This window comes from Electrona antarctica (genome assembly GCF_951216825.1).
Source record: "Electrona antarctica genome assembly, chromosome: 15".
In the NCBI taxonomy this organism is placed as follows: Eukaryota; Metazoa; Chordata; class Actinopteri; order Myctophiformes; family Myctophidae; genus Electrona; species Electrona antarctica.
Window position 1 is genome coordinate 42857656 of NC_136796.1, and position 16599 is coordinate 42874254.

At 46.4% G+C, this 16599-nt stretch overlaps 1 protein-coding gene across 1 annotated transcript in view; it reads right to left on the reverse strand.

The window, feature by feature from the left end:
* Positions 1 to 16599, reverse strand: part of trappc9 (trafficking protein particle complex subunit 9) — a 493006-nt gene that overhangs the window by 213195 nt on the left and 263212 nt on the right. Inside the window, 1 exon segment of the mRNA XM_079521861.1 lies at positions 9441 to 9583. Coding sequence (XP_079377987.1) covers positions 9441 to 9583 — 143 coding nt within the window.

The following is a 16599-nucleotide window of genomic DNA, read 5'->3' on the forward strand; positions in this document are numbered from 1 at the left end:
ATGCAAATAAAAAGTACACAAACCTGTGGACTTGGCGCCCTCTACTGACAGTGACGTCAGGACTTCGGTTCTCTATATCAGCTGACACAGGAAGACCCTCTCTCCCTTTGCCGAGATACCCTGGCCAACACTCCAAGCACCCTTGAACTAGCCTGGCTAATAAGCCAGACTCAAATCACACTGTCGTGTGGTATTTGAGTCTGGAGATGCTGTGTATGGATCTTGTTTCCCGGGGGGCGGGTTCAAACATTTTCTCTTTGACACAATTGGTCAGAGCTACTGTCAGTCAAAGGTCTCAAGCATTGAACGTCACTGTACCAAAGCCCGCCCATATTGCATACCGTGTCCCGATTGGCCACACCAGTTCTCTGGTGTAGGAAATGGGCGTACAATTGAGCCTCTCCAGACCGTAATCCGCCGGCAGGCAATTTTTGTTTTGCCAACGGCTGATTCGGTCTGGCTTATTAGCCAGGCTACCCTTGAACTCTTTAATTCTCCCCCCGTGCCCCCCAAACTGTGCAATGACACCCACGCCCCAGTCAGCGCGACGCACGCACGCACGCCCTTGCATTGCATCATCAGCGCTCTGTTAATTTGACGTCATTCCCGTTTTCAGAGGACTGTTTGTTTTTTGTCGTGGAGGACATCAGGAGAGGCACAACATCCATGGATTATGCATAAGGCCGTTGGGACACAATCGATGTCGACACAGCATAGCAACGGCCGGCGGCAGGTGTTGATGCAACACTTATTCAACACAGCACTCAATGGGCACCAGTGGAGTCTGGGTGTCACTCCCCATTTCCCCGGCGCAGTTTGAAAACCGCACCTCTTCAGACTCTTCCTCACAAGTACTCCTCCTTCTCCGCGTCCCTTACTGCATATCACTTTGTATATTGCCCGTTTCGATAGATGTCCGTTACACTATGCACGTCTGCCATTTAGAAAAACATAATCGGTAATAGAGGGTATGCGCGTGACATCATCATACCTGGAAGTTATGCGGGAACGCCTACTGAGTGGCTAAAACATACTTTCTGGCCTTGACAGTCCCATACATCCAAACAGAAAAGTATTATTTAATTGCATTAAATGACTTTAAACAACATTCAATTCACTTTTTCACTCGATTTGCCACTCGATCTGCCATGCACTTTATGCATGCACATACCCTCTATTGGTGCATTTATATAGCGGCCTTTATCCAAGGCGCTTTACATAGATGTGCATTACATTCACCCATTCACACACACATTCACGCACCGATGGCGGCGGAAACCGTGCAAGGCACCACCAACCAGCACATCAGGAGCAATTAGGGGTTCAGTGTCTTGCTCAAGGACACTTTGACACTAACTCTGGGCACCCTGGGCAAGACCTACGCTGTAAAGACTACCATTTGTTTGGGCGGAAGTTGCGGGATTTTAGCGGAAGTATATCGCCCAAGGAAATGCCGTTGATGCTTCACAAAATCTCCGCGAATGAAACAAATGTTGTGATTGGTCGGGAAAATATCGTCTCCGGGGGAAATACATCTGACGGATGTTCCGGGAGGATACGTCCGCCGATAGCTTCTCTGCCTTACGTTGTGACCCAGGCTTTTCTTTTCGCAGATAAGTAAGCCTGGGACCGAGGCTAAACTCTGGGGGGAGCCCACAGGGATCGAACTGGCAACCTTGCGGTTACACCAGGGGTGCCCACACATTTATGACGTGATATCTACTTTCAAAATGACCAGCTCAACAAGATCTACCCACTGAAAAAAGAAGTGTACCATTGCTGAAAATAGTTTAAATATATAATGTACCTGGGGGGGCTTTGGAATAGGGAGGGGGGAGAAATTATGACAGGCAGTTTCTGCTGTCAAAATATGTCCCCCCCCGTATTTAACTTAAACGCCCAATGCATTCTCAATGGCAATAGCACAAACTTTGGTGCTACTTTGGTGCTACATACTTACACCTAGAAACACCATTCAAACCTATTTAGGTTCATCTTACGGTGACATATTTGCCTGAACATGTATAACAACTTGTCAATCAAGTAAGTCACCAGTTAATTCCAAGTGTCAGATGCCATTTTTTATATTTAAATTAAATATATTTTTAGGACCATGCCATGTGATCTACCTGCACAGCCTTTGTGATCTACTGGTAGATCGCAATCTATTTATGGGCACCCCTGGGTTACACCATCCAGCCACTCTACCCCTGAGCCACCGCCGCCCACCGGCCGCCCAACATATGCATTTAAGACAAGACGTTAAGTTTGATGTTTACCTGGTATCCAAGATACAGTGTGGCACCTAATCATTTCCCTTGCACTCTATTTAATTGACCATTTACCCTGCCGTTTGTTGACTATAGAGTTCAGGCCCACTTACTCCCATCTGAAAAGTCACCCTGGATGAGAGCGTCTGATGGATGCCTAGACCCCCTTGTCGCGGCCGAAGGTCGCAGTTAACTCTGGAATCGTGCATTTCCCGTCAGTGTGTTGGTTGGTCGGACACGCGACGTGCGTTGGTCGGGCAACGTGACATCACGTGACATCATCAGGGATGAGAGCACGTGACATCACGTGACATCATCAGGGAAGCACGTGACATCATCGGGGATGGAGATCCCTGATGTCATCAATATGAAGCCCATATATGGAGATCCCTTGATGTCATCAATATTGGCCAGCAACTCTACATCTGACCTCAAACCCTTAGATCTCCATATATGGAGCTGACCTGTTCTGACATTCCATATGTTGATCCTTCCCCCATCCATCCTTCCTCTTCGATGTCTCCCTTTTGACTGATACCTGTCCATTTACACTCTAGACGGGCCTGCCCCAAAGTTATTAGTGCAGCCGCGCCCGGCAGCCGCTGAAAACCATAGTTCTCAACAGGCCCAAAAATGAAGATCCTACCCCCCCCATTCCAAAGCGCCAGCGCTCGCCCAGCAGTCTGCTGTCACCCAGGCGGATATGTTGATCTGACCCCCCCCATTCCAAAGCGCCAGCGCTCACCCAGCAGTCTGCTGTCACCCAGGCGGATATGTTGATCTGACCCCCCCCCCCATTCCAAAGCGCCAGCACTCGCCCAGCAGTCTGCTGTCACCCAGGCGGATATGTTGATCTGACCCCCCCCCCATTCCAAAGCGCCAGCGCTCTCCCAGCAGTCTGCTGTCACCCAGGCGGATATGTTGATCTGACCCCCCCATTCCAAAGCGCCAGCACTCGCCCAGCAGTCTGCGGTCACCCAGGCGGATATGTTAATCTGACCCCCCCCATTCCAAAGCGCCAGCGCTCGCCCAGCAGTCTGCTGTCACCCAGGCGGATATGTTGATCTGACCCCCCCCATTCCAAAGCGCCAGCACTCGCCCAGCAGTCTGCTGTCACCCAGGCGGATATGTTGATCTGACCCCCCCCATTCCAAAGCGCCAGCGCTCGCCCAGCAGTCTGCTGTCACCCAGGCGGATATGTTGATCTGACCCCCCCCATTCCAAAGCGCCAGCGCTCGCCCAGCAGTCTGCTGTCACCCAGGCGGATTGAGTGCACGCGACCTCGCCCTGTAGGTCGAGGTCGCTTCTCGCCCTCAGGCGTCTTACTGGTATAATTGTAGTTGTTAGTTATGGCTCAAATAACGCTGCCTCGGAATGTAAAAGATCTTAACTCAGCACAAAGCGTGTAAGCACGCACATGAAAGGAAAAAAAAGAAGAAGAAAAAGAAACGACACAGCACACAGACTGTGATTTTAGCAGGTCACTGTACTGTATGGATCACTGAGTATTTCACACTTCACCTCACGCCGCCCCGGTCATCCTCTTAACAAATCTGTCACGTTATATAGGGGCCAAAAGCCCACGACAAGGTCTTTCCTCTGTGTCAACGGACGACAGCCACTCCTGGGAGCCACTCAACTGCACAGAAGGTCAAAAGGGGAGACTGGACAAGAGAGTACAACAAAAAAAAGCTATATACAGTGTAGCAGTAAGGAGGATGAGACTAGCTGGCCACTGCCACCGACACCAAGAACTCCCGGCCAAAAAGCTCGTACTGTGGGAACCAACACACGGGCATCGATGGAGAGGACGTCCCACACCTATACCTACGTGGACGTATACTAAAGAAAGATGCTGGTGCAGAAAGCACAAAGGAGCTGGCCAGATGTATATGGAGAACCGAGATGACCGGAGACGCCGATGGAGGGCTCGTCTGAGGACGACGTAGAGAGAGAAGGTGTTTGGCATATGAATGCAGGTAGCAGTGTATACAGTGTACAGACCCACGGTAATACTGTACCGATCTGGGCCTGACGCAAAAAAAAAAAAAAAAGTTCGCTCTGAAAGAATATATATTCAAAGATTTGTGCCGCATTTTTACGATTTTTCAAAAATAGCAGACCTACAAGTTCATAGCACGCCGCGCTATGAGCTTGTAGATCTGCTATTTTTCAATAGCTAAAGTATAACATAATGCTTAGTTAAAACACCAAAAGGGGTTCCCGTCCAGAATGGGTTAACCCATTTAAACCTGAGAACAGATTCTACAAAAAATGTCTTCTAAATCCTGACGGTTTTCTGAAAAACCTCTGTTTCTATGTCAGTGGTTCTAAAACATTTTCATGTCAAGGACCCCCAGAATTATATGAAAGTATAACATAATACTTCAACTTAAACTTGCTGGCTGTTTTGTTGCAGAATGTCATAAATAGCACAAGAATGCAGGCCTCTCCTCTCCAGAGAAGATGACAGGCAATAATGGAATGAGACCCGGCCTCATCATCCACTGGACGAAGCAGAAGAGAGCGAGAGCTGGATGAGTAGTGAGTGAGTGTGTGCGCGCGCGCGCGTGCGTGCGTGCGTGCGTGCGTGCGTGCGTGCGTGCGTGCGTGCGTGCGTGCGTGCGTGCGTGCGTGCGTGCGTGCGTGCGTGCGTGCGTGTGTGTGTGTGTGCGTGACAGAGGAGAGGGAGAGAGAAAGAGAAGACTGTCTAGCTCAAGCAGATTGAAAGGCCATGTCTCGATATGACCAAGTAATTCAATAAATCCGCTACTACCAAGATATCTTTTAACTATTGTTGACATCCGTGAGACTCAATAGAGCCCTTTTCTGTGTCACTGACTGACACTGATGGATTATTTTGATGTTGTTTACACACTATTTCAAGTTGGACACTCTGTTTGTCCGGTTTGGTCCATGTCCCCATCATTTTAACTCTGGCCTAGCCCCTGTTTGTTGGACCGCCAGATTCACCCCCCCCCCCCCGTCTCTGTCCCTATACTCCACCCTATTCCCAATTTGTACTACAGTAACAACAAAAAGGTTGAATACTAGCCGATACACCGGCCAGACCGATATTGGTCTTCAGTGGAAGACCGGATATTGGAGTTCTGTGGAAACAGACCTGTGGTGCAGAGATGAATCCTGGATGAATTTGGCTCTACTCTCCACAGGAGACAATTTAAGTCATTTTGAGAATGTTCTCAGAGGCAGCCAGGTCAGACAGTCTCCCCGTCGTCGTGCCATTATGGGCAACAAAGGAGTCTGGACTCAGTGAACTGGGCTGGTGGGCAGTGGTGGACAGTAACAGTTTGATTTTTCCAACCAAGGTTTGTGTTTTGGTCGTTATTAGAGAAAGTAAAAGATGAGTGTTATTTAGTTTTTTTCATTTACAGCTTTCTTTAATTTTAGCAATTTTAGACTATTTTTGACAGGGGGCGGGGGCAAATATGTAGTAGGCCTACTGTAGGTATAGGCCTAGGTAAATATGTCTACGGCGATTTCTTTATTATGATTTACTATAGTCTCACTAGACCCCAGGAAATTGCATCTGGCCACAAAAGATCACGGCATCTATTGAATGTGAAGGGGTAGGTGGCAAACTGAAATATGAATTTGAGCCTTTACGACACACAGTATGTCATCCCCCCTAGTATCGCCCTTTATGTTCAGCAGATCCTGTGATCTCTAACAATTATCTAATAATGTAAATACAGCATGCATCGGTATTCAAGTGAAAATATACCTCGGCACCTTAACTCAAGTACCAGCTCAGTGGCCTTGTGGTTAGAGTGTCCGCCCTGAGACTGGGAGGTCGGGGTTCAATCCCCGGCCGGGTCATACCAAAGACTCTAAAAATGGGACCCAGTGCCTCCCTGCTTGACACTCAGCATCAAGGGTTGGATTGGGGGTAAGTCCCTGCGACATACTAGCGTCATGTCCAGGGGATGTACTTGTACATCAAGCTGCCTCACGCTACAGAAACAGGAGTTAGGCTCCTGCCCTATGGGCCTCATGGCTCGGCAAGGCTACTTACCTTAACTCAAGTACAATTTTGACTAATATTTTGACCGGCGGAACATTAGGTTCTCAACCCATTTCTGGATCAGGGCCCAATTGAAAATCTCGGATTATTTTTGCATGCACCTTTGCAAAGCACCTGACGAAGACTACACGGCAAAACGCGTCGTGCAAAAATAATCTTGTCCTGAGCGTCTCTGGAGTGTGCGGTCCCTTCCTCTTCTAAGGAAGTTTCCCCTGGCCTACATTTTATGCCTTGCCTACCAGCACCTCCCCCACGTGGATGTGCACGAAAAGCTACCTGTTTGTATATATATATATACACACACACACACACAGGTATATATATAGTTACTGGCCCATGGTGGCAGGATGACGGTGGCGATACACTAGTGGGAGCGCCAGATCTATCAGCGCCTAGCCAAGATGGATGGTTTAAGTCGCAGATATTATTACAGCTAATGATTCACCTCAAGTGGCCATTACTGCGGTGCGATCAGTCTCCCTCTTGCTCTGCTGGGCTTTTTTTCTCTCCACAGAGTTGGGGAGCTGACAAGTGGAGTGAAGCGAGAAAAACAGATAGCGAGAGATAGTGTCTGTGTGCGCGTGTGTGTGTGTGCGTGAGTGTGCGAGTGTGTGAGTGTGAGCGTGTGCGCGCGTGTGTGTGTGCGTGTGCACACGTGTGCCAGAGAGAGAGAGAGAGAGAGTCAAATAGAGACAGAAATACATGACGGAGAGAGAGAAAGGGGGAGTCAGGAGAAAAGTGAGAGTGTATAATTTTCATTCACTTCTTCACCCTGTCAGTGGAAATGCCATCTCTCTAAAGCTTCGACTCATTTTGATAGAAATGATGCCACAGAAGAAGGAAAAAAATAAAAGCTTCTACCACCCAGACTGAGAGGACACTTGGCACTTGAGTGTTACAAGGATCATGATGGTTGTCGGGAATTCAAGCCCATTTGTGGCCAAATTTGACTGAGGGACTGACATTGGATTTTCGTTTTTTTCACGTCATATGAAAGCAGGGAATCATAGCTTCAAATTGACATTATTAGTTGTTCCGTTTGACCCACCAGTTTTGGAGATATGGCTTATAGAGTAATGTCTTGCAGAGAAACAGCGAGTTTCTAACATTACACCTAGCTACATGTTTAAGCATTTATTTCATATTTACATTTCAGCTCTGACACTTATTTCAGACATGCTCTAGTATGTGAAGAGTCTGCCTGTGATATTAACTCATTTTGGGTTAGTTTTTCTCCTCTGGTGAAAGGCTGGAATTTGCACGATGGCAGGCTCTCAGTCAAATCTGGTCACACTTGTTTGACTAACTCTCCTTGAGATACTGCCTGTGTGCGGTTATTCCGTGGCAAGGTTTTTAGTTGCATCAGGATGCATATTTATAGCTCAGATTGATTTGAACGAGTCAAGACAAAAATAGTCCACCAGAGATAAGATTCATTCACGGGTTAGATTAAAAACGCCCACTACTTCACGCATCCAATACTGACTGAATTGTTCAGGTAAGCTCGGTTTTAATGACTTTGTAGAAAACATAGAAATCTAAAAATAAGGCCATTGAAGGAAATACATAGTCCATGTTTATATCTGATAATATTCTGACTGAAGGTGTAAATAGACAATGACGTGTGTAATGACGGTCGCTAATGATGATGACGTCTGTATGTTCCTATCTAACTATAAATGCAGTCTGTGTGTGTGTCTACGTACGTCTGTACGTCTGTATGTAATCCACGTAACTCGAGAACCGTTCGCCCCACCTACTTCAAATTCGACACACACGTTCCACACCCGCACAGGGAGTGCAGTGCCCGGTGTCGAGTCGGTCGGACCCACGGTTGTCCAGAATCGCCACAAAAGGCCTCTGCCCGGGCCACAGCTGACATCACAAGGCCTCTCTCTGCCCGGGACAGACTCCATATGCCTAAATACGGGTTCGTCCCACCGACTTCTGACATCATTCTGACAACTGCATAGACTCCATATTTGGGCATGCCTGACAAAGAACTCCATATATGGGTATAAAAGGGGATACCGCTGACATCACTTCTGACATAATGATATAAGTGCAGTTGCCTGGTGTCGAGTCAGTCAGACCCACGGTTGTCCAGAACAGAGTCCTCTGCCCGGGCTCTTGGCAGGGCCCCCGCCCAGGCTCCCACGGGCACTGGCCCCCCGGGCACCGCCCTAGTATATGTAAATGGAGCTAAATGAACACAACCGCACACCTCGCTGATGTCTAGAGCCTGCCTGCTTGCTCACGGGAGAAACAGAATTTTGAGCTTCACTCATTACCACTTGTTAAACAGAATTCCATACGGATTTCATAAATAGCCAAAACGTTTGAATTGTTTCCATTTTTAAGTATATATATATATATTTTTTTTAACAAGCTCACACGTTGTGTTGATCTGCATTTTTCACTGCTTTGGGTCCCGAGTAGAAGATTAATGTCTCTTTTGGGTCTCGAGCTAAAAAGTTTGGGAACCACACATTTGTATTCACTACAAAAAAAGTCGTATAGTGGAGAATTAATTCTATTTCATACCCCGGTATCACTCGCGAAAAAGAACACATCTGCAAGCCAACCCGACGTTGTTAGCTTTCAGATCTGTTCTACTATGGCCTGGCCCATTCTAGCAACAGCAAGACCGAAAGACAGAAAGACCGTTTCCCAGGGTGCCTAATGAGGGAGTGGGCCGCCTGCCGCTACTAGACGGTGTTATTCAACTCCTGACCATCAGGAAACACTTTTAACAAGGGACGCCTTTAGCAAAAGAAAGTCTGCTCCAAACACAAGAGAACGTGTCCGTGCTTTGACATCCTCATTAACCCATTTAGGCCTGACCTCAAAATTAAAAATAAAATCCTTCTAAATCCTCCAGTTTTCTGAAATAAATATTTTCACGATTATTCAAAAATAGCAGACCTACAAGCTCAAAGCGCCACTCGGTGGCGCACTATGAGCTTGTAGATCTGCTATTTCTCAATAGCTAAATTAGAACATAATGTTTAAAACACCAAAAGGGGTTCCCGCCCAAAATGGGTTAAACTTTAACTGGGTGGCAAATGGAGTCGTATATATATATTCCCTCTCTCCCTCGCCTCTTTATATAAGCTACAGTATACCTGGTGGCCGGGAGGGTGCTGACCCTGGTGAAGAACACCGAGGGCTCCACGTCCACATGAACGCCCAGAGACAGGTCCCTGTAGTAGCCCTCCACTCTGCCGGCGCCGCCCGAATACTTGAAGTTCAGCACCGCCTCCAGAGTCTGAGAGAGAGAGGGGGGGCAGAATATTATTGAGAGGATATAGCCCCTTAGCAAAACATTACATACAACATAGTGCAGTTACACAATAGACTGTGGCTCAGGAGGTATAGAGCAGGTCGTCCAATGATCCATGGGTCAGCGGTTCGAATCCCGGCTCCTCCTGTCTACATGTCGAAGTGTCCTTGGGCAAGACACTGAACCCACAAATTGCTCCCGATGTGCTGGTTGGTACCTTGCATGGCTTCCGCCTTGTAAAGCGCCTTGTAAAGCGCCTTGGATAAAGGCGCTATAAAATGCACCATTTACCATTTACAATACAAACATGTACAGATATACATTTAGCTTGCTCATCCAAATTGTGAATACTTATACAGTACAGTGACTTATAAACAGTATACAGGCAGTGTTCGTAGCATGAACAGGTTGTTTTGAGGTGTGAATATAAAGTCCTGAAGCGGCCATGCAGGAGAGGTAACAGGTCTGAGAGAAAGAGGAACGGGGCTTTGCAGTGGAATGACCTGCGCTCAGATCCAGAACATATTCTTTTGGGAATAGTAAAGTATAGGGATGTTTGTGTATGCCCGTTGTGACATATATATCAATGAAACAGTGGTTCTGTTAAAACAGTGGAGATCTTGTGGAAAGCTGCACACGTGCATTTTTTTCCCCCCAGAGCATGTCGTTTACATTTGTGTTTCGGCTTGGAATCAACGGAACTAACGGTTCCTATTTATCGGAATCACAATGAAAAGTATTTTTTTTTAAAGAAACCAATACCATGACACTTATTGTTTTTACATTAGGGATTTATTTTTTCATGTTAATATTAATTTGACTTTCATTAAAATCTCACTGTTTTGCCAATTAGTTGGGGAGCCCACTTGCAATGCAAAAAAAACCTTCAACGAAATGAAACGCTATACGCCCTCCACCACCGGCGGCTGAAAGGACTCTGTGCATGGAAGAGCGAGCGCGTGTGATTGGGGTCGGAGGTGACGCTTGGAGGCGGAGTCTTCCCGTGTAGTGGACACAATCGCGCGTACAGTACACCGCTGCCCATCAGCAAAAAAGAATAAATATATATATAAAGATCAATGCATCAAAAGCCATTATGGTAAAAGAACGAGCATGGCTATTGTGGCGTGTTGAATGAAAAATGGCGAGACCATCTGAGTGGGTGGGGAGGGGGGGTGACATACTGTGGTGTCTCCGTGACATTACGAGAGTGTGTGTCTGTGTGTGTGTGGGTGGGTCCGGGGCGGTGGGGGGGGGGTTGTGGGAACTCAGTCTGGCTGCGTTCCACATGGAGGCAATGGGAAGCTGCACCGCTCAGCAAAGAAGTCCACAAGTACAATGCTATTAGACACGTTGATGCTTCTTAAAGGGATTGTGACATGATATATTTTTTAATTCTTTTAGGTTTTCTGAGCTCAATTGCACCCAAAAAACTGAACTTTTAACATTCAGTACATTTTCTGTGGTGTGGGGCTTTCTGGCTCAAACAGGTGCTCTTTGAGTTTCCTGCTGTTTGTGATGTAAGAGACAGAAAATCCCATATATGTCAATAGGATTTGCAAGCAGATGTCACTGTTTTCACTGTTTTTTTCCCCATTGCAGCTCAGAAAGACAAACCCCAGAGAAATCTCCAGACCACAGAAAATCCACTGAATGTTAAAAGTTCAGGTTTTTTTGGATGTAATTGAGTCATAAAACCTAAAAGAAAAACGAAAAATTAATGTTATGAAACCTTTAATTGTTTTGTTTTTATATTTGATTTTTTTTCCCTCCAAAAATAGCTAGTTTTTGTTGGTGGTTAACACTCACATGACTGAAGTAAGGCCAGCTACCACACAAGCTGACTTAATCCATTCTGAACGGGAACCCCTTTTGGTGTTTTAACTAAGCATTATGTTATACTTTAGCTATAGAAAAATAGTGAAAATGCGGCACAAATCTTTGAATAAAAAAGGCTTTTTTTCCCCTGCAATGTTATTGGCTATACTGTCTCCAGAGGCTTTGACAGATCTTGGTTGGCCACCCATTTTACATTTGAGATCAGCCCGGGGAGTGACATCATCACTATATAGGTGGATGCACCATTTAGAGCCTGAGATTCTGGCTGATAGTGATGTGCGTGTGCGCACATGTGCTTGTGCTTGTGCGTGCGTGCGTGCGCTTGTGCTTGCTTGCGCGTGCGTGCGTGCGTGCGTGCGTGCGTGCGTGCGTGCGTGCGTGCGTGCGTGCGTGCGTGCGTGCGTGCGTGCGTGCGTGCGGGGGACGGATAGTGAAGGGAAATGAAAAGTGACAGTTTATGGCGAAGCGGCGGTATTCAGCTGACTCAGGCGATAGGCTAAAAACAGGGCCAAGGGATGAGGGCTGAGATGCCGCAGCACAGCGTCCATCATCTCCCCCGGAGGTTAGGATTGTTGCTGATGGAAGCACTTCCTATACTGTAGGCTTTCTGGGACACCTTTTATTTTATTTTTATTACAACCTTAAAAGCACCGGAGGAGAGGAGAGTCAACTGTATTGTCGCATGACTGAAATGAAATGAAGTGTGTGTGTGTGTGTGTGTGTGTGTGTGTGTGTGTGTGTGTGTGTGTGTGTGTGTGTGTGTGTGTGTGTGTGTGGGCATCTTATTTAATCTTACATTAAAATAAGCACGTCAAAGGGAACCTATACAAATAACAATACTATATATCTACATACAGTATATACACATAGCATAAGGCCATCGATACAGCACTATACAATGTACATGACGGAGGATGAGGAGGAGAGCTGTATATATGATTTATGTCAAGCACACATTTTAATAACACACATCAACGCATTGACCCGTCTTTAATGAGACATGTGTTATGTAATAAAACAACAGTCTAAACATCCCCCCCCGGAGCTGCCCAGCACCCCCAGCCACCCTATACTATACCAGCTGTAATGTTCCACTGCAATCACCTTCTCACAAGCCCAGAATGACTCAACGATAGTTAGCCTTTTTAGTTTATAATGCACGCTGGGGAAAAGGGAGGGTTAATGGAAAATGATATGCTTTCTGAATATATATATATATATATATATATATATATATATATATGTGATTTCCCTCCCTCTCTTGTTTTTCCATTTCAATTGACGGTTTCTCATTCATCCCCTACTACTACTACTCTGGAAGTGCAGTAGTTAGTTGAGTCATTCAGCTTTCACACAATTGAAGGGGAGAGATGTAGCCATAACACATTTTGTGCCGACTATACGACACAAAAGCTACTCCATGTTGGCTGGAGAAATCTGATCCGAATCGACTCTGACTGAACAATCTCTCATTCTCCGGGCCGTGCACAGATAGCCTGGCTAATAAGCTGTGGTACAGTGACGTTCAATGCTTGAGACCTTTGACTGACAGTAGCTCTGACCAATTGCGTCAAAGAGAAAATGTTTGAACCCACCCCCCCGGGAAACAAGATCCATACACAGCATCTCCAGACTCAAATACCACACGACGTGTGATTTGAGTCTGGCTTATTAGCCAGGCTAGTGCACAGAGACCCTGCACACTTAGGCAATCTTAACACATTTCGACCCATGAGGACGATTCTACAAAATGTCTTCTAAATCCTGAAAAAACCTTGTGTTTCTATGTCAGTGGTGCTCAACCTTTTTCATGTCAACAACCCCCAGAATTATTTGTATTTTGCCGCGGAACCCCATCTGAAAATATGTAGTTCCAGACCCCCAGAAACAAAGATTTGAGTTCAAAACGTTCGCTCTGAAAGAATATATATATATATTCAAAGATTTGTGCCGCATTTACACGATTTTTTCAAAAATAGCAGGCCTACAAGCTCGTAGCGCGGCACTCGGTGCCGCGCTATGAGCTTGTAGATCTGCTATTTTTCAATAGCTAAAGTATAACATAATGCTTAAAACACCAAAAAGTGGTTCCCGCCCAGTATGGGTTAAGCAGGCCTCTTTCTTGTGTTCTCTGCAGGCTACTATTCTCGTTAACATCGCGGTATTATAATCCTCCGCGCCACAAATGCAATTATTTCCATGACTTTGAGTTTCTTTTCTTTGCTTAATTATGGTGGACATTTAATGTCTTAGAACAGTGGTTCTCAGACACAGTCAGGGTTCCTTGAGGGGGGTTCCAAATGGACTCTTAACTTTGAGAATGGAACCGTCCGGTCAGTTAGGTTCCATTCGTACAGAGTTGAATCTAAGCAGCTTAAGAACCACTGTCTTGGCAGAATGACTAGTGGTATAAGTACAGTATTGCATTGTCTTTCCTGCGGAAATACGCGGCAGCACAAGTCACGACAACATAAGCCGCTGGAACGCTGTTTGGCGGCCGAGTTTGGTCCATTTGAACATGGTTGATTCCTTCTAATCTTTGCTGTGCTCCGCAGCCGAAGCTGTTTTGATTGATTGAAGAATTTATTAACAGTTTTGGAGAATTACAGTACATTTCAAGCACAACTCAATACAAGACTGTTAACTGTGGACGACACCATAAAGCATTACACTTGTTTTCAATAGTGTCCACCATGTTCAATTAATCATAACATTTAGAGACAAATATACACTAATATATATCCACGAAATAGGAAATTGTCATAGAGGGGGTAAAAAGGGAAAAAAAACATATACAGTGAGGGGAAAAAGCGGTGGGTGGGGGATTCAGATTGTACGGGGGCCAGTTTCGAATTGCAGCCGTCCTTTGAGAGCGGTTTTGAAGGAGTCAAGGGATTTGCATGTCTTAATGACTGTTGGTAGGGCGCTCCGCATTTTGGTGGCATAGGAGCGAAATTAATTTAGTCCCTTATTTGTGTCGAATCTGGGTTGCACATGGTTTGTTGAACTCCCTCTGGTGTTGCGGGTGTGGACTTTGTTGACATTAAGGAAGTATTTAGACAGGTACATGGGTATCTTGGTGGTGTATCGAATCTTGTGGACCAGACCCATTGCAAGATGCTGTACTCTGTCGTCAACCCTTAGCCATTCCAGCCTGTCAAAGTGGGCAGGGGTGAGGTGGGTTCGGGGAGTGAGGCAAAGTAGGAGCCTGACCAGTTTGTTTTGGGAAGTCTGAAGCCTGGTTTTAAGGGCCTTTGAGGTGCTGTGGTACCAGGTGCATGCATAGACGAAGAAACCTTGTACGAGGGCTCCTGTTAGGGTCTTCAAGGGGTTTTTGTTGAGCTGTAAGCCTCATGAGGGTTACACAGAGAGGCGACATGAGCCAGTTGAGCCTGCCTCGCTACTTTTGCAACTTTTGATTGGCCAGCCACCATATAACCCCTCCTTAGGGAAGATATATGGTTTTAGGTTGTGTATGTTGCTTGGTCATTTGCTGCGTTAGCCCTAGGGGTCTTACCTGTGTGTTTCATCGATCCTAACAGGATTCCGCCATGATGGAAGAAGCTTGCTGCACACTTTGTTTCACAACCTACTTCCATCTGGGATCTCGTTAGCTCCAAGTTAGCTTTTTCAAGCTACTTGGCGGGTGATTGGATGGGACCGTCTGTCTATCACCGTCTGCAAACTGATCAAACCAATCATATCGACGCGTCTACATGACGTAGTAGCTGCGGCAGCAGGAACGTAAACACTAAACTAACGGAGGGGAGCGGAAACGTCTTTTCCACACAAAAAGTGTCATTCAGTGCCATTATTTGCTGTTCTTTCCACAAAGAAATATAGAGTGCATGCATGGAGTGGCAAATCGAGTGGCAAAGAGAGGTTGTTCAACCCATTTAGACCGTAGGACGTGTGGAAACGTCATAGCTAATCAAACCGATGGATTTGCGAGGAAGTGTGCGCACGTCCTAAGATTTTTTTCCGGGTTGGCCTCTCCTTCTGCACCATACTCCTTGCTATTCGTGCATGCGCGCTGTCGTTCACTTTCCTGTTTACCGCTCACAAAGAAAGCCTCGTATCTCCTAATCTAAGGATCTCTCCGTGGTTTTGACCAGATGGATATACCGAGCTCTTCGTTTCTGACTTCAACATACCTCTCGTTTAAAATATGAACGCGAGGGATTATCGAGCGACTTTATCGTATTCATAGTGAGGTAAGCAAGCAACGTTATTCCTCCCGGTTTTTGTACGGAACGGAAGGGTGGGGGGGGGCTTTCAGAGTAAAAGCTGCCATATCTGCGCGGCACCCCAAGCTGCTATTTTGAAAGAAATCCCGGCGCTGATTGTGTTAACATTGTTTAATGCAATCAGATAGGACTTTTCTGTTTGGATGTACAGTATAGGCTGTCTCAGTAGTAGGCGTCTAGGTACAGTATGATGATGATGTCACGTGCATACCCTCTATTGTCCAGTTGAGAAATAACTGATGCTATTGCTTGTGTAGTTTGTGGAAATACAATACAGGCACCACTACATGGCCTCACACCCGGTCTTGCCAAGATCGCGCCCGTAGCTGCTGCCGATTGGTCCGACTGGGCTGAGTTGGTTACCTCTTACCAAGGTCTGGGTGTATGTATGTGTATTGTATATATATATATATATATATATATATATATTCCTGCAGCGCTACTATGGCAACTGACTTTCCCTCTGGATCAAAAAGGTCCATCTCTCCACACTGCATGTGTGTGTGTGTGTGTCTATTATTCCCATCCTCACACACATGCACGCACACACACGCACGCACACACACACAAACCCTTGCTTTACTTCTTTCGAATCTTTAAATTAAATTCAGCTGTGGGGGCTTAGCTGTTGTTGTAGTAATGGCCACAACAGTGTGTCCTCCTGAGGCAAGGAGCTTGTCTAGGACACAGCAGCAGCAGCAGCAGCAACCGTCTCCTTTCTCCCCCCGGCAGGCAGGCATGCAGGCAGGCAGGCAGGCAGCTCCCCTTCCAGACGGGAAGCTAAACCTGACCCCATGGGAGTCAGTCGCTCCTCAGTCCTTCTCTCCTCCTCTCTGTCCAGCGCTCTCGCTCTCCCTCTCTCTCTCTCTCTCTCTCTCTCTATCTCCTCTCTCCCTCCTCCCCCTCCCCCTCTCT